We start from the raw sequence: 25,382 nt of genomic DNA, 5'->3' as shown, positions 1-25,382 counted from the left end.
GTAAAACATAAATAAATATGCATTTCCTTAACAATATACCTTTCTTTCACACGTCTTTCTACAGGCCTATTTACTTTTTATGACAATTGTGGATAACATTATGGAGGACGCACTGTAAAGATATTTTCTGTATAACTAAAAGAAATATTAGTGTGGAAACCAAATGTATTGTTTTTATTCAAATAAAAGGTAAATCATTATAATTTATACTACGGCGGGAGAAGCACCCGGCCGCAGCCTGCAGATCGAGGCGGGGCTGCACGTGTAGTAAAAGTTATAAGTTATAATAAAGTTACTAATGTGCAGTTTTACAAAGCCTTCATTATAATGCACAGAGGTAAAGGTTTTTTTTCTTCTGTGCATTATAATGAAGGCTTTGTAAAACTGCACAGCGTTTATAGCTTTTAAAACAACATACTGCGTCCTACACTAACTACGCACGCATTTCCTATCATGTATGTCTATAAAAGACGATCGAACCAATCAGAGTATGTATGGGGCGGGGCTACACGTGCAGCCCCGCCTCGATCTGCAGACTGCAGCAGGGTGTTTGTGTATGGGGCGGGGTATTTATATTGGAAATATTTCCGCTTTGAATTCCCTTTTCTGACTGTTTGTTTACCTGCTCCACTTGAGAGTAGAACTCAACGAACTCACATGCATGTCTACGCTAAACATCAACACATTTTTAAGGCAGGTATTGTGGGTTTTTTTATGTTATGGTGTTGTCTGTTGTCTCATTTAGAGGGTTAAGAAACCTTACCAAACGTTGGCTGCAGCACAATTATATTTTAAATTGTTTAATTCTAATTTATATTTTTAAAAGAATGTCGTTGTCAAAGAATATTTACATTTTTAGAACTCACAATGACGTGGATGTCCCACGGAACGTTAAGCTCAGCTGGGGTTTGGATTTTACTTCATTGCTTTAAGACCAAATTTCTGTTTTCACACTGTGATCCAAATAGTCGTTATGTTTGTCTTTTACTTGAATTTTAGACATGATGTTTGTTGTTATCAATCTTTATTGGGGTGGGGTGTACTAATATTGATAGATGACCCCCAAAATCTAGTAAAATTCTAACTCTTAACTAGCTACTTAAAGATACAAAAACAATGCAAAAGAAGAAAACAATTATGGCAGTAATTGGGAGCAGACTAACTGTGAAATTTGTGAATATTTTAGTAAATTCATTTGTGACTTGGCTAAAAAGAGGAAATCCTATGAAAATAAAAGTTATTTCTAAAACTGCTAATCATGTATCTAAAAGTGTATAACATATTACTGATTCTGAAAAAGCTGATTGCTGAACAGCAGCATCATTTAGATAAAATTCCATAAAAATTAGGAAAAAAATTGGATCTGATTTTGACACTAAATGCTCCTTTTGTCAGAGTGACACTGAAACTCTTCTTCATTTGTTTTGGTCAGGCAATTATTATTTTCAACTCCGGAATGATGTTAGTTTATTTATATTGAGGAGGCTGTCTTACAAGATTTTTCAATGAATCCCAAATCTGTTATGTTTGGATGCTTTGCCTGCTTTATAATAAACCTAAGTCTCTTACTATGTAGATTCTATATTCAAATATGTAAACTTTTAAATTGTGAACCTATAGTTGTTTTTAAAAGGATAAAACAGTATTTACTTACAATTACTTACAAATGTTTAAAATGAAAGCACTCTTAACATACAATTTGCACAGATTACAAAATGGACACAAATTTATATATATTTGATTCGCACATTAAAATGTAAAAGTCAGTTTGGAGATGCTATAGTACTGTCCCAGGGACCACTGCTGGCTTCACAACAAATACGTGTGTCAGACCCAAGTGGTTCTCTCTTTATCCCATAGATCAGTGGTTCCCAATCCTGGTCCTGGAGAACCCCCAACACTGCACATTTTTGGTGTCTCTCTTATCTGACACACACATTTGAGGTCTGGGAGTCTTAAGTAACGAGCTGATAAGCTGAATCAGGTGTGTTCGAATAGGGAGACATCTAAAATGTGCAGTGCTGGGGGTTCTCCAGGACCAGGATTTGGAACCACTGCCATAGATGATGCATACAAACATGGGAATCCTGGCAGTCTTGGCCAGATGATGGGATGGAAAACAGCCTGCATTGTACGATGGTAGGCTCATGGTGATGAGAGCTATTAGCCTACCAGCACCTGCCTAAAGCCTTTGTGAAGCTTTAGTGAAAAGCTCTGCGAGGATTTAACATTGAGTGACCTTTCAGTTAACAGCTAAATGAGTCAACAACTGGCATGAAAATACAGTAATAAAATACAGCCTTAGATACAATAATAAAATATTGTAAAAGACGTTTTTGATAATAAAAGTCAGCTTTATTTACACAAAGTTTTCAAAAGCATGTTCAATTAAATTGCTTAAAACAATTTGATGCAATATTAACCAAACTAAATGAATCAGCTGTGGTGTATAAAAATGTTTTTTTTTTTTTTTTTTTTGTAAACAATGCAATGAAAATTTAATAAAACACTGGTTGATAACCCTTATTAATCTTTAAAAATTGCAATAATAATAATTATCATTATTTACACTTTTTTCATAAAAGTTACTGTATAGCAGGTTAGGTTAACCTTCTGGCTGTCTAAAGTGGACAGGAACAGATGAACGGTTTGAGTCTTGTGCATGTTACATCATTGAACGCCAGATTATCTGAAAATAGACAAAGCTTTGTTAAACTGGTAAAGACAGATCCGGAAAAAGGAAAGTATCTCTATAAAAGGAGAACAGAGGTGAAAGACTTGAAGGATTATGTTGTATTATTCCTTTAGATTATCTGTGTGATAAAAGCCACATTTTATTGATAGATTTTTGTAAATTGTTGTTCAGATGCAACACTTACACCACGTCTCTACACAGTTCTCCTTCCTACCAAGATTATTGGGCTCTCCTTTAGCCCAGCCATTATAGCTCCACCGCGTTCCATCCAACCATCGGAACTTTTTTGTCTGTCAAAACAGGAAAGTGACTTACTGGATGGACAGATATGGTGGAGAATAAATGAATAAACAATGTGAAAAAGTGAAACAATGCAAAACAAATCAACATACACGAAGGATTCTCCGTCCTCCAAGCCATGCGCGGGTGCGGCCGCCATTCCGATCCATTAGCCTCCCTATTTCACCAAGAATGTAGCTGCTTGTCACAGAGGCCAGGTGGCCATTATTGCAGATGGACTGACAGTGGAACTAAGGAGAACCATAGTTGTTATAAAGTTAAAAGAAAAATATAGTGTCATTAATGTCAATACATCTTGGTTAACCAGTTATTATTATTATTTTTATTATCTAAATAATATATCAAATATGTTTATTGTTATTATTATCATTATCATATCATATAGTAAATACAATCAAATATACATATATAGACATGATTCTACAGGTTAACGAAATAAAAGATGATTACTGGATTGTGTATTTTTATTATAAATACCATTTCATAAAAATATCTTCTGGACATCAGTTAAGACATATGTTCCTTAATGATGATTAACATTAAATTTGGCTGCCAGAACAATACTGAGCTAAATAGACAAATAAGCATATATGATCATAAATGACATTCATACCTCAGCTTGATGGGCATTGAGGTTTTTTCTGAAGAACTGGTAACATTTGCCCTGTAGGACAACTCCTCCACAAGTCCACCACCCTGTGGACATATCACCACACTACAATCACCATTCCATATCTTACATTACACTTCACACCTGCTTGATAAAGGAAACTTTTCAAACTGACCCTAAACACTGCAGTATTCAGTGCATTTGGCCAAGTATGCTAGTATCAGACCTGTTTTGTACACAGTGGCAAAACTAATATCATCTGAGGTGGCTTACCAATCTGTGTCCTTCGTCTTTCCTTCCCAGGGTCCATTTGTATTTCTGCAATTTCATTTTCATAAGTTTTATTAGTTTCAGACTCTAACTCTTCTACAGCTTCCTCCACTGGTACGATGTTTCTGTCTGTCTGAATGGCAGTAATTTCCGGCTCAAGCTCTAGTTCTGTCTCTGGCATCTCTTCAGTCAGGTAATCTGCCTCTAGCACAGCTTTCTCCAACATCACTTGTGTCTCTTCTGGTACTCTTTGTTCCTCTGTTGTTTCTGGCTCCAGCAGCACTGAATCAGGCTCCACCAGACTTGAATTTGCAACAGCTTCCTCCTCCTGCACCAGAGCACCTGCTTGTGCTTCTGTGTGCTCTACCTTCGGTTCTTTTTCAGTCACTGGCACCTTCACCACTGGATCAGGAAGCTTCTCATCCTGAACTGGTGGACTGGCAAAAGCTACAGAAGCTAATGATCAGAAAGTAATAATGTTAATCAATCTAGAGATCAAATGTAACTATTTACCACTTTTAAAATTTTATTTAACATTTAGCTTGTTAGATATTCACCAAGAATACACCAATAATGACTGCTTCAATAAAGTAGAATATATTTTGTTAAAGATGCATGATTAAAAATATGTAGTTTAAAGTATATCCTCCAAGTTTTTTTTTTTTTTACAAAAAATAAGGATGCACTATTGTACTATTCCATTATTAAAAGACCAAGTTTTTACATAAATAAGCAAGTAAAAAAAATAAAAATAAAAAAACATTTATAACAGTATTTGCAGAAAGCTGCATTAAATGCACAAATAAGAGTATAGAAAATAGGACACAATGTTAAATATTACACTAGCACAATATTAACTGTATGTTTGAATGATATATAACTAACACAGATCATACCTGTTATGGTGATAACCAGCAAGAGGAATTTTCTCATCTTGTCAGAAATCTCCAAAGAATTACTTTCTGCAAGGAGATGATTTGATAATAAAATCAACATCAATCATGTTCATTTTCACCTAATGATGTTTTTATTGAATGTAATTCATAAAAGCCCTCTTCATTTAAAAGGGAACTGGACAAGAAAATGTATTTATATTTACTTAATGTTAGTTAAGTTAAAAATATTATTTAACATCACTGAATCAAGCAAAATACATTATTTACACCAACTGTGTTTAAGGGTTAAATCATTATGAACTGCAGATTATCACCCTTTGTTTTAAACCAACAAACAGATTCACTGCTAGTGTAAGAAATAAAGACAAAAGGAATGTTATTTTTTAGAAATATGAACAGTAGATTGTTATTCTTACCAGTGTTGATCTTGTTGGTATTGAGTCTTCACCTGCGTTTCTCTCAGTGCTGTGAGATCCCATCAGTGCTTCTTATAAAAGACAGTTTTATGGCCTTTGTCTTGTCACATTTCTGAGAGCACATGCTTCACACTTTTAAGACCTCATAATATTTTATTATTGTTTGCTTTTCTTGTTTTGAAGCACTAAATCACGTCAGTCTGAGATACAGGCTACAAAAGTTTGGGAGTTTGGACGTATTTTTTTCTGCTTTTATTTGTTAGGTTGCTTTATATTTATTCGTCCTTTTAAGAAATAATCTTTGATTAGATTGACTTTCAGGTCACATACTGCCTTCGACCTGATGTTACTTTTTGTATGTACTGTATGTTGTGCTAGAGTGACCACATACATCCTCTTTTTACTGGATATGTCCTGGATGGGATTTCTACACTGCCTGCTACAGTACTCACATATGTCTGTGTATTTGCATGCTTTGTTCTCTGTAGGTCGTGTCCTTTTGCACACCATTGGTTGATTGTGTATGAAGCCTCCACACTATGGGTCAAACTACTTTTCAGTCATTATCTTCAAAAAAAAATTAAATAAATATATAATATGCAAAGCCAAACCCCAGAATTTTTAGGCAATTTAGAAATCAAGGCCAGGACTTGTCAAGGAAAAAGAGAGTGTATGGTCACCCTACATATGTGATCTCTCTACACTGTAAAAAAAAAAAAAAAATCCGTATACTGAAAAAAAAAAGTATATTGGCAGCTCATTACACACAGGCACGTGCGGAGGGGGGAAAGGCATCGGAACATTTCCCGACCCGACTGACCTGACCTGATATTTAGATTTTTTATTTGTTTGATAGGGAAAGCTGTGCGCAAACAGAAACACACACATATATGCATATATTCATTTATTAAAAAAAAAAAAAAAACTCCCCAAAAGGGCACATTCTCTCTAGGATGTCTATGTGTGCACGTGCCTGAATAGAATGAACAAAATAACTAAAGCATATCACCACAGAACTTTCCCAGTTATAAGTTAATGACTTACAAGAGTATTTTCCCTTGAAATGAAATCATCTTGGACTCTCTTAAAGGGTTACTCCACCGCAAAATGAAAATGTTTTCATTAATCACTTATCCCCATGTCGTTCCAAACCCATAAAAGCTTTGTTCGTCTTCGGAACACAGTTTAAGATATTTTGGATGAAAACCGGTATGCTTGAGACTGTCCCATAGACTGCCAAATAAATAACAGTGTCAAGGTCCAGGAAAGTATGAAAAGCATCGTCAGAAGAGTCCATCTGCCATCAGTGATTCAACCGTAACGTTATGAAGGACCTGAGATCCTTAAATGCAGCTTGTGTGCGTTTTGCTTCAAGAAAGCAACCATATATTTGTGTTGTGTTTTACTTTCTTTCTTATATATTAAATTATTCTTCATTCATTTATAATACTCATTATAGTCAATTATATACACATTTCATTGATTAATTTATTGATTAGTCATTTATATTATATTATTATTGTTTTTTATAATATATTTCCATTGTTGGTTAGTCTTATGACTGTGTGGTTTCGAGGGCTGTTTGTCTTCATGGATACGAGATACGACGGAATGTGGATTTATGGGATGTTGTTATGAATCAGTTTTGGTATAACAGAACATGTTGAATTTGTGCTAGTCAGATGAAGTCTGAGCATTGAAACAAGCAATTAAAGACTATTCAATAAACTCTACTCCTTTATTTTATCATCATTTTGTCTCCTGCTTCTGCACTTCTCTTTTTCCTCATTCGGCTTCCTGATAGAAGACTGTTAATACAGTTTTGGGTATTTTTGGGTACTAGACAAGACTTCCTGTTAACAGGTTTTGGGTAGTAGACTACTTTGTTGACAAGTTGTTACCAGACAAAACAGATATTTTCTGATGGGATCTGGCATCTGGGGCTGGATCTTTAATTATCTGACATGGAGGCATGATTTAACAGTTTTCTTTGTTGTTTCCTGTTCTTGTGATAAAATTAGTAAATACTAAAGAAGACTGTGGTCTCTTTTCACACAATGGTGAACTGATTATTTTGTAGACATATGTTGAAAAATGAAACAACGTGACACAATTGGTCAATTACACAATTGGTGTAATCTTTGTTGACCAGCTGACCTCACTGAAAAGACTGCTCAATCTTGCAGGTTTGCACTGCACAACATCAGAAAGATCAGGCCCTTTCTAATGGAGCATGCTGCACAACTTCTTGTCCAGGCCCTTGCAATGCTCTTCTGGCTGGACTTCTACAAATGATTCAGAATGCAGCAGCACGACAATGAGCCCATGTTACAACTCTCTTTATCTGCTTGCACTGGCTACCGGTTGCGGCTTGCATCAAGTTCAAGACATTGATGTTTGCATACAGAACAGCCACAGGCTCAGCACCCACCTACTACCACTCACGACTACGAATCTACATCCCCTCCAGAAGTCTGAGATCCGCTATTGAGTGATGCCTCGTGGTACCTTCACTGAGAGGCACAAAATCACTTTCCAGAACATTCTCGTTCACCATTCCTGGCTGGTGGAATGATCTTCCCACCCCTATCAGGAATGCTGAATCCCTGAGAATTTTCAAGCGACGGCTGAAAACTCATCTCTTTCGATGCTACTTGAATTTATCCTAAATTTAAAAAAATAAAATAATAACTTTGTCTTACTCTTTATTTATTCCTTCCCTTTCTAGCTTGTACTTATTTGAACAAATGCCTGAAACTTGGTATTACGAGCACTTCCTGTGTTTGTTTGCCTCTTTATGATGAATCACTTTATGTATTGTAATTGTAAGTCGCTTTGGATAAAAGCGTCTACAAAAAAACTAAATGCAAATGTTCATATGAAACATAAAACCTAAAGAGGAAATGCAGTAAAACTACATTATATCTCTACATATAACTGCACAAGTAAATATTCTTTTCAGAATTATGTAAAAAACAACATTATTATGCCAAACACTTCCTTGAAATAGTAACTCATGAAACATAAAACAAGTTGCATGAGCTCACGTTTACAATTAAATTACCACTGTAAACACAGATAAGCAGGCATGTGCAGACATCAAAGTGGCCTTGAGCACCCGCCCTTTTTCTTCCTCTAGAGAGTTTTTTTTTTTTTTTTTTTTTTTTTTTTTTTTGTATAATTGAATATATGTAGCTATATATGTGTGCATGTGTTTTTCTGTTTGGCCACAGCTTTCCCTGTCAAAAAAATAAGAAAATCTAAATATCAGGTTTGGTCAGGAAATGTTAAGACTCTGTCAAGTTCCGATGTACGGAGCCCAGGAAGTCACCTGTAGGAAAAAAAGAAAAAAAAATCTGTGGCGACGGTTTTGCAATCCGTCTCCTCAGTTTATAAACTCACAAATTCTTAAACTGTTCCCTCAGTTTAAAGTCCCCATGAAAACAAAATGTAAGTTTTTTAGCCTTTAGTATTAATATGTTAGCCTTAAGGTTATGAATAAGCTGGTGTGTTCCAAAACAATGACAAAATTTGCATTTAAGAGATATAAGCACTCAAAACTTAGAGTCTCTCACTTCCGCTAAAATCAATCACGAATTTTCATGACATCACATCGCACTTCATCTTCTCATCAAATCTTCTGTCCAGTCAAATGCTCTCTAGAATCTGAAGCGCCCGCCCCCTACACTATAAATAGTTGGTGAAGCCGCGGCTGTAATAGGTCACTTGTTTACAGAATTAGTATTTTCTGTACAGTGAATGGCACATAGTGCATTATATAGGGGACAGGGAACGATTCAGACAGTGTAAATATGCTTTCCATCGAGGAAAAAGAAGTCTGGTTTCGCACTGTGTCACGCTAACCACCGCACCGCACACACTCTGCTTCGGTGCAGAGGCACGATAGCATGGAGCGGATCACATGTGTGTGTCGGCACAGACCACAAAACGTATTGGACCTATTTGAATTCTACACAGAGTGCTATATTTTATAGCAATATGGATATGATTGTGGCTGTCATACCCTGTCAAATGTGGCTTTACGGTGCTCAACGGCTCTGAAAGGTCAGGCCAACTGTAGTAAAAAATTAACGCTATTGGTTATTTAAAAAAGGGGCGGGGCTGCTTGATATTTCCCGCCCTGTCTTCCTGTTTCAGTTAAAATTACATCAACACATAGAATAACACTGTGTATTTCAAAGCATTTCAGGGGACCTTTAACAAATCATGGCCACGGATCAGGCACGTGTACACAAACATTAAAGGGGGCTTGAGCACTTGCCCTTTTTCTTCCTTGAGAGAAAGTGCCCTTTTTTCTGGGGAGGTTTTTTTTTTTTTTTTTAGAAATGAATATATCTATATATGTATGTGTGTGTCCTCGGCCAGTAGCAGCTAGTTTTTATCAGTCAAAATGTTTACCTGCATCTTAAGAACTTGATCTTGACCCTTAGAGTTTGCTTTAATTGTTGGAACCCAACAGTCAAGTTGATTCAGTAATGAATAATTAACGATGGGCCATTGAATTATTAGAAAATAATCCACAGTGGTGATGCGGCAACAATGGTGTGCATTATTTTCTAATAATTCAATGGCCTGGAGTCAGTTATTACACTTATAAGCCTGAAATACACAACACAACCTTTGCCCAGATTTTCTGCTGATTTGTAGTGGACTTCACAGGGTACTCCACCATCTTGAGTGAGATTCCAATCTGAAGGGAGCGAACATGTTCAGTTTGAAGGGCACTGCAAATGGCATAGGGATTAAGGGAACATCAATACATCACTTTACAGGAAGTGAAGGCAAAATCACCCAACTGTCATTGCGCAGCGACACATCAACAGTTAGAACTAACGATGGAGCAGAGCTGTTGAAAGTGTTTTTTAAAGGAGAGGTTGCAATAGGCAAAGTCAACACTGTTAGCTTTTGGGATTGACAAACGCATTTACTTACAGGTGTAAGTCTTGAAATGTCTCGCTCACACAGCAGCTGTCTGAATAAATGTGCAATGGGAGTCAAGTAATCCTTACCAGTAACCATAGCTACAGTAACCAAAGTAAAATCAAAGTAAAATTTTACTTTGGTAAAATCAGAGGCGGCCAAAGTTTTCATTTTTCTAATGTGTCTCCTAGCAACAAGGCGTACATTTCTGCCTGAGTTTGTTGTGCTCAGAACAACTTAAAAGTCTGGTAGTTAGTATTAACCTGATGTTAATAAGTACTAGTTAATACTACTTAAGGCTGTATGTAAAAGGTGTATCTTTCTGGCCTCAGAAAGCCAATCCAATCCAAAGATTGTTTCTCAAACTATAGAACTAATAAAAACAAAGCAACCTTACAAATAAAATGTAGAAAAAAAATACATCCAAACTCCCAAACTTTTGTAAATATCAGACTGACGTGATTTGGTACTCTGAACATAAGCATGTTTTCAAGAGAAGCAAACAATAATAAAATATGATGAGGTCTTAAAAGTGAAACATGTGCACGCAGAAACGTGACAAGATAAAGCCCATAAACTGTCTTTAATAAGAAGCACTGATTAGATCTCACAGCACTGAGAGAAACGCAGGTGAAGACTCAATACCAACAAGATTAAAACTGGTGAGAATAACAATCTACTGTTCATATTTCTAAAAAATAACATTCCTTTTGTCTTTATTTATCATAATGATTTAACCCTTAAATGCAGTTGGTGTAAATAATATATTTTGCTTGATTCAGTGATGTTAAAAAATATTTGTAACTTAACTAACATTAAGTAAATATAAATAACATTTTCTTTCAGAGTTGTCCAGTTCCCTTTTAAATGAAGAGGGCTTTTATGAATCACAGTCAATAAAAATGTCATTAAGTGAAAATTAACGTAATTGATTGATGTTGATTTTATTATCAAATCATCTCCTTGCAGAAAGTAAAGTAATTCTTTGGAGATTTTTGACAAGATGAGAAAATTCCTCTTGCTGGTTCTCACCATAACAGGTATGATCTGTGCTCTAGTTATATATCATTCAAACATACAGTTAATATTAACTGTGTTAGTTTAATATGTGTCCAATTTTCTATACTCTTGTTTGTGCATTTTGTGCTGCTTTCCGTTAACACTGTTATAGGTGTTTTTATTTTTAATTGCTTATTTATGTAAAAACTTGGTCTTTTAGGAGTCAAATAGTGCATCCTTTTTTTTAAAACTTGGAGAGTATACTTTGAACTATATATATTTTAAATCATGCATTTAACAAAATATATTCTACTTTTTTGAAGTAGTCATTATTGGTAAAAGCTTACAATATCTAACAAGTTCAATGTTAAATAAAATCTTAAAAGTGGTAAATAATTAAATTTAATCTCTAGAATGATTAACATTATTATTTTCTGATCATTAGCTTCTGTAGCTTTTGCCAATCCACCAGTTCAGGATGAGAAGCCTCCTGATCCAGTGGTGAAGGTGCCAGTGGCTGAAAACGAACCGAAGGTAGAGCACACAGAAGCACAAGCAGGTGCTCTGGTGCAGGAGGAGGAAGCTGTTGCAAATTCAAGTCTGGTGGAGCCTGATTCAGTGCTGCTGGAGCCAGAAACAACAGAGGAACAAAGAGTACCAGAAGAGACACAAGTGATGTTGGAGAAAGCTGTGCTAGAGGCAGATTACCTGACTGAAGAGATGCCAGAGACAGAACTAGAGCTTGAGCTGGAAATTACTGCCATTCAGACAGACAGAAACATCGTACCAGTGGAGGAAGCTGTAGAAGAGTTAGAGTCTGAAACTAATACAGAAGTGGAAGATGAAAAAGAAGAAAATGTAGTAGAGGAGGAGCCTACACTTGAGGCTGACTATATAACAGCTGAAGATCCAGAAATACAAATGGACCCTGAGAGGGAAAGACGAAGGACACAGATTGGTAAGCCACCTCAGATGATATTAGTTTTGCCACTGTGTACAAAACAGGTCTGATACTAGCATAATTGTCCAAATGCACTGAATACTGCAGTGTTTAGGGTCAGTTTGAAAAGTTTCCTTTATCAAGCAGGTGTGAAGTGTAATGTAAGATATGGAATGGTGATTGTAGTGTGGTGATATGTCCACAGGGTGGTGGACTTGTGGAGGAGTTGTCCTACAGGGCAAATGTTACCAGTTCTTCAGAAAAAACCTCAATGCCTATCAAGCTGAGGTATGAATGTCATATAAAACATAACAGTATGTTTTAATATATTTACTATATTATTTACATAATAATAATAACTGGTTAACTAATGATTTATTGACTTATTAATGACACTATACTGTATTTCTCCTTTCTTTTCACTTTATAACAACTATGGTTCTCCTTAGTTCCACTGTCAGTCCATCTGCAATAATGGCCACCTGGCCTCTGTGACAAGCAGCTACATTCTTGGTGAAATAGGGAGGCTAATGGATCGGAATGGCGGCCGCACCCGCACATGGCTTGGAGGATGGAGAATCTTTAATGTATGTTCATTTGTTTTGCAGTGTTTCACTTTTTTGCATGATTTATTCATTTCCCCACCATTTCTGTGCCTCTAGTAAGTCACTTTACTGTTTTGACAGACACGTAATTTCATATGGTTGGATGGAATGCCATGGAGCTATAATGGCTGGGCTAAAGGAGAGCCCAATAATGCTGGTGGGCAGGAGAACTGTGTAGAGACGTGGTGTAAGTGTTGCTTCTGAACAACAATTTACAAAAAATTGCATTCATCACAGATAATCTAAAGGAATAATATATAATCCTTTAACTCTTTCACCGCTTTCCTCTTTTTCCGGATCTGTCTTTACCAGTTTAACAAAGCTTTGTCTATTTTCAGATAATCTGGCGTTCAATGATGTACCATGCACAATACCCAGTCCGTTCATCTGTTCCTGTCCACTTTAGACAGCCAGAAGGTTAACCTAACCTGCTATACAGTAACTTTTATGAAATAAGTGTAAATGATAATTATTATTGCAATTTTTAAAGATTAATTTATAAGAGTTGTCAACTGATGTTTAATTAAATTTGTCTTGCATTTTTACAAAAAAAAAAAAAGAAGAAGAAACATGTTTATATACCACAACTGTTTCATTTAGTTTGGTTAGTATAGCATTCAATTGTTGTAAGCAATTTATTTGTTTACTAGCTAAAACCATCATTTTGAACACTTCTACTTTATGCTTAAATTAAGCATAAAGCATGTAAAATCATATACAATAAAAGTGACTTTTGTTATATTTTATTATTAAAGGTGCTGTAAGATTTTGACTCTACTAAAGCATAAAAATACCATAATATGTTTGCAGATATTTAAGAAACATGCTAAGTTAACATACTTGTTTATCTGAAAAACAATGCTACAGTCAGTTATTCTCCTTTGAAAATATGCGTTCCAGGCCGGAATGTTGACCTTTGTTTTGGTTTGTGAAACTGCCCAATGCCAGTTTACCCAATTGTATTTCGGCATCCCGGGTTGCCAGTTGGTGGAAAACTCAGTATTTCATTTCATTCATCGCCAAGTGTGCTCGTTCCTGTTTGTGTCATCAATTTGGCAACCTGGGAGTGTGTCAAGTCTGAGGAGGAGGGGCCGGGTGAAAAAAACCCTCTCCAATATTTTGAATTTGGACTGCAATACCTAGTTCAACCACTCAGTGCCAATCCTGCATACAGCACCTTTAAGGCTGTAATTTTCATGCCAATTGTTGACTCATTTAGCTGTTAACTGAAAGGTCACTCAATGTTCCTCACAGAGCTTTTCACTAAAGCTTCACAAAGGCTTTAGGCAGGCGCTGGTACGCTAATAGCTCTCATCACCATGAGCCTACCATGCAGGCTGTTTTCCATCCCATCATCTGGCCAGGACTGCCAGGATTCCCATGTTTCTATGCATCAACAATGGGATAAAGAGAGAGCCACTTGGTCTGACACACAGGCATTTGTTGTGAAGCCAGCAATGGTCCCTGGGACAGTCATAAAAATTAACTTTAGTGCAAGAGGTTTTAAAGATAAAGTGTGTCATGTTTGTGCTACTAGCATCACCAAACATACTTTTACATTTAAAAAGAAAATAAAACATTTGCAAGTCTATTCTGATTCCTGGACTCAAGAGTATAGAGACCAGATCTGTTAAATTCCCATAGATAGTACTACAGAGCCACAGTGTTTACATGTTTCTCAGAAATCCAACAACGAATGCCTTACTTCTAAGATAAATATTAACACTTCTAACAAAAAAATGGTACACATCACCATTAAAAATGAACTTTAGTACAGATATAATAGTCCTTTCTAGAGATCAAACTTCTGATTTTGGAAAAATTAGTCTTTTTTTGAGCGTTTTGGTCTTAATGGTCATACCACGGATGCTGAGAATCAGTTGCTCAGAGAATCTTTAAAGCCAAAGATTTTCCAGAAAGGTTCATATAGATACTATTATCAGAATATCTAAAGATTAACACCCCCTCTCTCACTTTGTCTGACACACACTGTAATATATGGGGCTGAAGCTTACTTTGGCATGCACAACACATTGTTCTCCATGGCTGAGTCAGTTTTCCATTTTACCTCAGCAGCTGTGTTTTCACTACTAAGTGTCAGTGAAGGATTTGCAGGAACTAAACCACAGCCACTCCAGCCATTTCAGTCACAAATTAATACTTGTCATCTCCCTGGCCTCTTGTTTAACTTTAGAACCAAAAATGTGCATGTGTATGAAACCAAATTTTGCACTAACAATGAGAATTCCACCTAATTCCACCTTAGTAAAGTTTTTGTATTTGCTTCAGATGGTACAGATGTTTCAAGCTTGATACAACAATGCTAGTTAACCATTTGATAGTATCGCTCAGCCATGTTTCAGCAGTATCACTGTTCACAGAAGTATTATAGAGCTGAATGTGATACAGCAAGGTCGGTGTTTACAGCTTCAGCGGGAGTGTTAATCAGATGTTATGCTCTCATCCCAGGTGTCTGATTAAACGTGGCCTAAGACTGAGAGACATGATAATCTCATAGTGTAAAATTTGTTTACCATGCAAGGGGACTAGGGAATACTCTTTATTCACCTTATATATTATTATATATATATACTATGTACTTATATACTATTCTATCCCATTTTTAAAAAAAAATATATATTTTATTTTTTTTTACAAATTGTAGATTCCAAAAAGAAAAAGTGCTCTTGATGCAGTTATTTAACCGGGGGAAAAAATGGAATGTTGGACACTCCAAGCACTTAGCTCTGATGCTGGATGACAAAATAACCTTCTAAAATTATAGGTGCATAGTATTGTATAAGCATAGTGTATTGTACGTCATTTGGAAAACAACTATAGATTCCCTAAGTGTGCTGTTATACTCATGCACATGATCAACTGGCATTTCACATAAGTTTAAAGGGTTAAATAGATGCATAATAATTATTAAATTAAATGCTAAACTCTTTGGTGGCCTTGATTATTAAAAAAGGGATAAATAATTAAAATTATTTTGTGATTCAAAACAGCAAATTTCACCAAAAGACGAGGAATTTGTAATACTTCAGTGATCACTGAAATTAGATATCAAAGGTAAAAAAAATTCAAGGCAATTATATTACATTTTAAAGTACTCATATACTCATAAAATATAGTTAGTTTTTCAGTGATTAAATGATTAAATAATGTTCACAACATGGCACCGAATTTACTTATAATTAATATAATTCTCTCACATTCTTTTTTTCCTTTCTAAAAAAGAAAGAAAGAACGAAAGAAAAAAGCATATTGCTTATGAGAGATCTGTTTTAGTAAGTTTTATTAGGCTTTTTTCTGTTTGTAACCATAAACACAGCATTTATTAAGCATGATTTATTCAGATTATTATTAAAGTATTAGTTCACTCCTGAAAAAAAAAATGTCCTGATACTTTACTCACGCCCATGTCACCCAGGATGTTAATGTCTTTTTTTTTGTTCAGTCGAAAAGAAATTAAGGTTTCTGAGGAAATCATTCCAGGATTTTTCTCTAGTGTACTTCAATGGGGACCAATGGGTTGAAGGTCCAAATTGCATATTCAATGCAGCTTTAAGGGCTCTACACAATCCCGGCAGAGGAATTAGGGTCTCATCTAGGGAAACAATCAATCATTTAAAAAAAAATAAAAAATAAAAAAATTGTATACCTTTTAGCCAGTCTTTGCATGTTCGCTTTGTAAACACTGGGTTGCTACCTCACGCATGACCTTTCTAACTGGACTGCATAATGTGTGAAGTCGTGGACGCAGAGCTAGTGCAAGATGAGCATTGTGGTTAAAAAGTTTAGAATTTTTATTTATTTATTTTTTTAAGAAAACGACCAGTTGTTTTGCTAGACCCTTATTCCTCAGCTGCACTCTAAAAATGCTGGGTTAAAAATAATAAGCCTGGTTAAATATTGGACAGAACACATGCTGGGTTATTTTGACCCAGCAGGGGGCTGTTTCATAAAACAAATTTACCAAACAAGCCAGGCTTATTTCAGTTATTCCGACTTATTTTGAACCAAATCAACTGACAATAAGTCAGACTAACTGAAATAAATTTTGCTTATCTGGCTTATTTGGTAAATTTGTTTTATGAAACACCCCTGGTTGGGTTAAATGTTTTTACCAAACATGCTGGGTTAAGTCAACTATTGTTTAAAAATTATTATATTAAAATGGACTGGAAATTAAAAAAAAAAAAACTGAATTACTAGAGACAACAGCAACAATCAAAAGATGAACGTATTACCCTTATGAAAAGAAGTATGCTTTTAGTTTACTTTTTATGTACTTCTCAGAAATGGGCTTTATGTACTCCTCAGAAATATACTTAAAATGACATTTAAGTATACATGACTTATACTTACAAAAAGTCTAAATATATTTGAGCTATACTTGTGCTCCTAGAATCCGTGTTTTCATTATTATGTGGTAGAGGGTGCTAGTACACATCTTCTGTACAGAATTTCCTAAAAAAAAAAACACAAGTGAAGAAGAAAAAGAAACAACAGATAAAAAACACATGTGATCTAACACGATCATCTGACATGAAACAGTATCAAAACTGTAATGGTATGGAATAATATGTTGACCGATGAAGAGGTAATAATTACAGTCAAGCTTTGGGCTGTTGATCGACTCCATCTACGTTTTGATTAACATTCTGAATCCAATTCATAGTCTTTTTTCAGCTTTTTGTTCAAAATGTTATTTCTTTAATTTTTATGAAACTTACCCACATTAAAGTGTTTAAAAAAAGAATGCATGAAGCAAGATTAAAATGTTTTTGTTTACAAGCAGATACCCTGTTCTTTCTTTGGATGTTTTTTTATGTTCAGATATTCATATAACAAAATATATACAAATTAAAACCTACATAGGGACATAGTAGTACTATACCTAAAGTATGATGTAAAGTTCACTTAAAGAAAACTTATGAGTATACTTGCAGTATAAAACTACTAAACTAGTGAGACTATACTTCAAAGTGTACAAAGTATTTAACTAGTAAACTATCAGTATACCTGTAAGTTCACTTTTAATATTATTGCAGTACAAACTACAAACATAGAGGTAAACTAGCTGTGTACTCATAGATTGCTACTGTTATACTTAAAGTATACTTAAAAGTATACTTTTATATACTAAAAAGTGGGCCGATTTAGTCCCAAGGAGGATTGAAACAGTACACTTACAAGTATACTACTAGAACACTGATATTTGTATACTTGCTACATAAAATGTACTTAAAAATATACTTGAACTTTACTTAAGTATACTTAATAAAATGAACTTGAGGTATACTACTTTTTGGTAAGGGTAAGCAAGGACACATGGACAAAATACAAAACAAATTGAATTTATTTGGGTGAATACAGCTTTACAATATTACTATGTTTAACAAGCATTTTAGACAAAAAAATGTGACATTTAAAAGTAGTATTTTAATTAAAGTGTATGCAACCATTCACTGTAATCACTTTTTACAGTAATAGTGCTAATTCTCATGCCGGTGTGTCACACACATAAGGACATCTCGTCCTTATGTTGCATTGCAAAAAAAGAATACAATTTACAGCACAGTAAAGACTTTATAAATTAAATCAAATGTATACAAACCTTTATATCACTGAAGAAGTGCACCAAATCGGCGGCGGCCCTGTGAACTGCTCTCTCCTGTAGAGGACTCAATAAGCCTACGCACTAACTGTAACTGAGCAGCTGGGATGTTTAACTGGAGACAAGCTCAGCCAAGCAGTTGGGTAGAAAAAAAATGCACAGCTTTAAAAATTACCCAGCAACTTAGTTAAAGAAAAACTACCCAGCACCTGGGTGAAAATATTAAAAACAACCCAATAGAATGACCCAACAAGCTAGAATTCTATTTTATTTTTTTATTTATTTTTTTTGCTTGGTGGGTGGGTGGGTTAAAAAAAAAATAACCCAGCATTTTTTTGTGTGGGATTGTGTAGAGCCCTTTGAAGCTGCAATTTGGACCTTTAGTCAGTTGGTCCCCACTAAAGTCCACTACATGAAGAAAAATCCTGGAATGTTTTCCTTTCTTTTCAACTGATGAAAGAAAGACATGAAAATCTTGGATGACATAGGAGTAGGGAAGTAAATTATTAAGAAATTCTAAAACTGAAGTGAGCAACACTCATTGTGAACACTGTGTCATATTGATGTTGTAGTTGAACTCATTTTATAATCAATTTTATAAATTTTAGGCACGGGCAACCATTGGTAAAATCACTCTCAAAAGCCTCTGCTTTAGTATTTCAGTCTTGCCAGACATCATGTTTTCTATGTCTGTCCAGTCTCAGGTTATTTTTGATGTCTGATTCCATCCCAGCTATTAAAACTGACCGTTAGGTCATCCTACACTTGCAGTAAAATGTTTGTCATCCTTCATTTACCATCTGTGCTCACACAGGTTATTGGACCCCAGTTGCAGCTTCCAAGATCCCAGAGGCCACAGTATATCTGCCAGAGCCGTGCCCAGGCTGTGAGTAAAGGGATATGCCTTCATGTACATCGTAAGATATTAAAAAACTGACTCCTGGTGAAGTCAACATGTGCACATACATAAATACCTACAGCCATCTTTTCCCCACCCATTCTTAGTCTAAATCTCTGTCTGTTTTCCACAAACTCAAAAACACGGGAACCAGTAAGAGGGATCAGTGTGGAATTAAGTAGCTTTGACACTGTATGCAACTCTCTCTCTCTCATAACTAACTGCACATTTAGCTCAGTTCTTCCATGGGAGGAGTAGAGAGATGCTCCTTTATAAAAGTCAGTTTGCCCTGAGGATGTCAACTTTAAAGTCGCAGGTCTGTTTCTGTGTTTCTATATGTTTGTGAGAGTGTGTGATTTCCTTTTTATTGTTTTGTTACTGAAACTAGTTTAAATTCAAATTAATTTTGCATGGAATTTTGCTTGCTTTTATGTGCTACCTAAATTCAATAACTACTGGGGGAAATGCATGTAAGAAGATGTTGCTAGAAAATGGTTTTATTGAGAATTCAAAATTAAATCTTCCAATATGATAGCTGTACTGAATGTGAAGACATCTGGGCTTGTTTCCATAATGGAGATCGAAGGAAGGCCAGGTCTAAATGTGCAGAAAAAAGGAATCGTGAAGCAGCCTGACCCTGTCAAACCACCACCAAACAACACAGAAGGTAAATAAGTAGAAGAATGAGATATGGGAGCAATATGACAGTGGGCTCCAAAAAACAATGCAACATATTTGAATTTTGTTTATTTCCAGAATGGTGTAATAGTGAACTAACTAACTATTGAAACCCCTTTTACTTCTTTAGATAAAAATACAGGCAAAATAGTTGAGTACCTGAAATTGCCCATATATGACAAAATACTTAAGATTTGATTAGACTCTACCTCAAAGACTTGGGACAACCTGATCTCATGAGAAAACAATTTTACAAATTGGCAGTTTAGTATGAATTTGAATGATGTGGTGTGATTCGTATGGAAATGTATGATTTAAAAAAAAAAAAAACATAAGCATGAAGTGCCAACCCCTAAACCTATACTGTCAATGGGCATAAGCAGATTGTACAAAAATGTATGAGATAACACAAATTTATAATATTTAGCCACAATTTCGACAAAACATTAAATAGTTTCAAATTGACACGAAAGTGTGTTGGACTTGTGAACAATTAAATTTATGTGCATTTCATGACCCAAAAATAGTGTTTCTTCTTCATTTTATTCAGAATTTATGCTTTATTTTTTTTTAATCCCAGAGTATGAAACTTTTGGATCCCACTGTATTTAGGTGTATGTGCATGCAGGTGTTCAGATCAGTAAATACACTGATTGAATGGCAATGACATATTTTACTGGTGCTCTTTTCAGAGGATATGGACTGTAAAGACATGAAGAAGGAGGCACTGAGCAGGCGCAGTGCCTGGCAGCCCACTGTCTTCTATTCGCTTGGCAACGAGACCTTTTCCTTCACCGGGCAGGAGATCAACATCCGAGAGTCACTCGACTCTTTTGGCGCCGTCATCTGGCCAGGCGTGAGAATAGATATTATATAGGACTCTTACCACTGCGCTTAAACGAGGCTTATCATCGTTCTAAACTCCGCTTTTAACTCCTGGTTTAGAAGCCCATCACCGCTTTTTACCTGGGGTTATTAAAAAACTCCGCCACGGAATAGGGTTTGCGTTAACCCAGCATTGCGGTGCCAAACCTGTGGCCTACAGTGTGATTCCATGTTGTATGTTACGATTCGGTGTTAGAACGTTACGGCTAGATGCTTAGCAACAGACGCCCAATGGCGCCTCATATTCACCTGCTTTGCCTTTTTGGACAGTCACAGAAAATCCGCGTGTTGTATATAAAGGGACAGTAGTTCCAACGTTTAAGGGGAAAATTATGACATAAAATAGTCCACCTTAACTTTACACGGTTATATATATATATATATATAAACCGTTTAACGTTCTTATTTGCATATTTTCTAGAGTCTTGGACGAACACAACGCGCGACCTGTTTATGTAAATGTTAAAATTGCATCCTCAGGTTATTGCCGACTGTATTGTCGAGTTTTTACTGAATGGTCTTTTCATACTATATATATATATATATATATATATATATATATATATATATATATATATATATATATATATATTGTATTTTTAGGGGATTTAAAGGGATACTCCACCCCAAAATTTAAATTTTATCATTCATTCGTCTTCGGAACACAATTTAAGATATTTTGGAAGAAAACCGGGAGGCCTGTGACTGTCCCATAGACTGCCAAGTAAATAACAGTCCAGAAAAGTATGAAAGACATTGTCAGAATAGTCCATCTGCCATCAGCGTTTCAACCGTAATGTTATATAGTGACAAGAATACTTTTTGTAAATGAAGAAAACAAAAAATAACGACTTAATTCCTTTGTCAGCAGTCTCCTCTGTGTCTCTCCATATCACCGTATGCTGCGCACGCTCTTCTGTGTCATCCACGCCACAAGGATGTGCTGTTTTCTTTCAGATCAAAGCTAAATACACAGAAGCAGCGCAACCTTGTGGCACGGCTGATACAGAAAAGCATATGCAGCATACGGTGATATGGAGAGACACAGAGGAGACTGCTGAAAAAGAAATTGTTGAATAAAGTCGTTATTTTTAGTTTTCTTCATTTACAAAAAGTATTCTCGTCGCTTCATAACGTTACGGTTAAACCACTGATGGCAGATGGACTATTCTGACAATGTCATTCATACTTTTCTGGACCTTTACTGTTATTTATTTGGCAATCTATGGCGACAGTCACATGCCTTCCATTTTTTTCCCCAAAATATCTTAAATTGTATTCCGAAGACGAACAAGGCTTTTACAGGGGTTTAGAATGACATGGGGGTAAGTGATTAATGACAAAATGCTCATTTTGGGGTGGAGTATCCCTTTAATGGTACTAAATTATATTTATGCATTAGTTATAACCCATTTTGTTATGTGTTAACTTTTTATCTCAAAAGATTTAAAAATTAAATTTCACACTTAAACTGTTGTAAATATTGAATGCTTTGGAGCACACACTTAGATTTTTTTAAAGGTCTGTTTTTAAAGAGAGATGCGGGGTTTTGACTAAAGTGAAAAAGAAAAAAAAGAAATTAAAGTGGAATTTAAAAAGTTATAGAAGTTTAGGATTATTGTTTTGAAAAATCCATAAAAACACTTTAAATTATGAAGTATGTATTTTAAAACAACAAAACATGTTTTACTCTAAAACTCTGAAGGTAAAAAAGACAAATTTTGTGTTCAAAATTTGAGGTTGATCTCAAAACATAAGCTTTCAATAAGATTTTGTTTGGATGCAGTACCAAACATTTCACTAGATGAAATTTGTTTCCAATGCAGTAATTTTTCAGCACAATTTAACCTTTTTCGTTTCATGTCCATGACGTTTTTTTGTCTTCATATACCAAGTTTCATACCATTATGATTATATATATATATATACACACACAGTTGTGGCCAAAAATATTGGCCCCCTTGGTAAATATGATCAAAAAATGCTGTGAAAATTAATTTGCATTGTTAATCCTTTTGGTCTTTTATTAAAAAAATTCACAAAAATGTATCCTTTCATTGGATAATAAGAAATTTAAAATGGGGGAAATATCATTATGAAATAAATGTTTTTGCTCTAATACACATTGGCCACAATTAATGGCCCCCTTTTATTCAATACTTTTTGAAACCTCCATTTGCCAGTATAACAGGTCTAAATTTTCTCCTATAATGCCTGATGAGGTTAGAGAACACCTGACAAGAGATCAGAGACCATTCCTTCATCCAGGATCACTCCAGACCCTTCAGATTCCCAGCTCCATGTTGGTGCTTCTCCTCTTCAGTTAACTCCTCTCATTTTCCGTAGGGTTCAGGTCAGAGGACTGGAATGGCTATAGCAGAAGCTTGGTTTTGAGCTCAGTGACCCATTTCTGTGTTGTTTTTGAGGTTTGTGTTTGGATTATTGTACGGTTGGAAGATCCAAACATGGACCATTATAAGATTTCTAACAGAGTTAGTCACTTACTGATTTTTTATCTGTTGGTATTAGATAGAATCCATGATGCCATGTATGTAAACAAGATGTCCAGGACCTCCAGCAGAAATATAGGTCCACAACATCAAAAATACAGCAGTATATTTCATTGTACACATGGGGTACTTTTTTCTCTGTGTTCACCAAACCCATCTTGAGTGTTTGCTGCTAAAAAGCTATTTTTTTAGTTTCACCTGATTATAGAATCCATTCCCATGTAAAGTTCCAGTCATGGCTGATAACTGAATATGCTTTAGTTTGTTTTTGAATGAGCTAGGGGAAATTTTCTTGTAACCCTCCCAAACAACATGTGTTGATGTAGGTTCTGTTTGACAATTTTTGTAAAGGTTTTCTGAACCAGAGACTCAACTATTTTCTGCAATTCTCCAGCTGTGACCCTTGGAGATTTTTTAGCTACTCAAACTCTCCTTCTCACCGCACATTAGGATGATATAGACACACGTCCTCTTCCAGGCAGTTTTGTAACATTTTCTGTTGGTTGGAAGTTCTTAATTATTGCCCTGATGGAAATGGGAATTTTCACTGCTCTTGCTCTTTTCTTAAAGCCACTTCACCAATTTGTGAAGCTCAATTATCTTTTGCTGCACATCAGGAATATATTCTTTGGTTTTTCTCATTGTGATGAATGATTAAGGAAATTTGGGCTTTGTTTTTCCTCCTCTTTATATTTCTGTGAAACAGGAAGCCAGAGCTGGATGATTTCATGTTTATAATCATGCTGAAGTGCTCAAAATTGTGAATATGAATGGGAATATACTTCAGAGATATTTTACTCCTTAGAATTTATAGGGGTGCCAATAATTGTGACCAATGAGTATTTGAGAAAAACATTCATTTCATAATGATGTTTCCCCTCCGTTTTAAATTCTTATTATCCAATGAAAGGATACATTTTTGTGATTTTTTTTAAATTAAAGACCAAAAGGATTAACAATGCAGATGAATTTTCACAGCCTTTTTTGATCATATTTACCAAGGGGGCCAATATTTTTGGCCACGACTGTATATACGACTGTATATATATATATATATATATATACCTGTGTGTGTGTATGCATGCACACAGGCTGTGGCTCTCTGTCAGTATTTGGAAAAGAACCGGGAACAGTTCGATCTGCTGGATAAAGCAGTGCTGGAACTTGGAGCGGGAACAGGACTGGTGTCCATAGTGGCAAGTTTACTGGGTACATAAACTAACATCTCTTTCTTCTGTGTGCAGGAAAGCGATGATGTGGAAGTACAAAGGTCAATTTATTTGAATTATATGTTTGCAGTTACCATTTATTTTCATTTACACCTTTTCCACATAGGTGCCTGGGTCACGGCCACGGATCTACCCGATGTCCTGTCAAATCTGAACTTTAACCTCTCACGCAACACACGGGGTCGCTGCAGATACACACCTCAGGTGGCGGCCCTGGTCTGGGGTCAGGATGTGAAACGTGACTTCCCCAGCTCCATCTACAGTTATGACTATGTGTTTTGTGCAGATGTGGTCTATCATCACAGCTTTCTAGAGGATCTACTGATCACCATGCAGTACTTCTGTAAGCCAGGAACCACCCTATTGTGGGCAAATAAGGTCAGGCTCTATGTTTTTCCCTTAAACCTTAGCTAACATTTTAACTTTATGTCTTTAACTCTGAGGTAGCCTCTTTTATAAGACCTATTGGTTGTCAATATTTCATTACCAACAGGTGCGATTTCAATCTGACCTGTGTTTCATTGAAAACTTTAAAAAAGTTTTTAATGTCACGTTGCTGGAAGAGATCCCACAAGAGGAGGTATGGATCTACCAGGCCACTGCAAAGACATCAGCCCAAATGAGGGAGGAGAAGAGGGAGAACTAACAACATAATGTGTAGCAAGAATTGCAAATGACATGAGAGATTCATACATTAAATGAGTCCTGCAGCCCCAACATTGAAGGGAAGGTGCTCCACATGTTGGCCATCTGCAAAATTTCAAGGAATGATTTCCAGGTGCTACAATTCCTGAAAATAATGAAGAAGAAAAAAAAACATGTTAAAAAAAAGGAGATAATTCATGTATGATTTTTAAAATTATTATTAGGAAGTATGAAAGCTC

General features: G+C 35.6%; 2 protein-coding genes across 7 annotated transcripts; one reads left to right on the top strand and one right to left on the bottom strand.

Moving 5' to 3' along the window:
• Window positions 1-576: 576 nt before the first annotated feature.
• LOC109056372 (protein-lysine methyltransferase METTL21C-like) lies at window positions 577-25,302 on the top strand. 6 transcript variants are annotated; one of them, XM_042731599.1, is made up of 9 exons: window positions 12,619-12,654; window positions 12,754-12,859; window positions 13,011-13,089; window positions 19,113-19,184; window positions 19,732-19,863; window positions 20,567-20,730; window positions 24,361-24,478; window positions 24,605-24,876; window positions 24,992-25,302. In XM_042731599.1, the coding sequence occupies exons 3-9, from the start codon at window positions 13,026-13,028 to the stop codon at window positions 25,142-25,144; spliced, it is 975 nt and encodes a 324-aa protein (XP_042587533.1). In that variant the 5' UTR covers window positions 12,619-12,654; window positions 12,754-12,859; window positions 13,011-13,025; the 3' UTR covers window positions 25,145-25,302. The 6 variants fall into 6 exon arrangements, with proteins under 6 accessions (XP_042587535.1, XP_042587538.1, XP_042587537.1 ...); XM_042731603.1 differs by lacking the exons at window positions 20,567-20,730; window positions 24,361-24,478; window positions 24,605-24,876; window positions 24,992-25,302 and adding exons at window positions 10,704-10,790; window positions 11,098-11,168; window positions 11,573-12,085; window positions 12,273-12,355 and having other exon boundaries at window positions 12,517-12,654; window positions 19,113-19,863; XM_042731601.1 differs by lacking the exons at window positions 12,619-12,654; window positions 12,754-12,859; window positions 13,011-13,089 and adding an exon at window positions 577-697.
• On the bottom strand, window positions 2,334-5,267 carry LOC109056428 (bone marrow proteoglycan-like). The gene is made up of 7 exons (XM_019073628.2): window positions 5,188-5,267; window positions 4,772-4,837; window positions 3,879-4,331; window positions 3,609-3,691; window positions 3,088-3,225; window positions 2,880-2,985; window positions 2,334-2,689 (listed from the first exon to the last, which is right to left on the bottom strand). Exons 2-7 carry the CDS (start codon window positions 4,806-4,808, stop codon window positions 2,622-2,624), a joined length of 885 nt encoding a protein of 294 aa, XP_018929173.2. The 5' UTR covers window positions 4,809-4,837; window positions 5,188-5,267; the 3' UTR covers window positions 2,334-2,621.
• Window positions 25,303-25,382: the final 80 nt, after the last annotated feature.

The sequence above is a fragment of the Cyprinus carpio genome, chromosome B9 (assembly GCF_018340385.1).
Source record: "Cyprinus carpio isolate SPL01 chromosome B9, ASM1834038v1, whole genome shotgun sequence".
Lineage (NCBI taxonomy): Eukaryota > Metazoa > Chordata > Actinopteri > Cypriniformes > Cyprinidae > Cyprinus > Cyprinus carpio.
The sequence above is the reverse complement of the archived record's forward strand: the minus strand, read 5'-3'. Positions and strand labels throughout refer to the sequence as shown.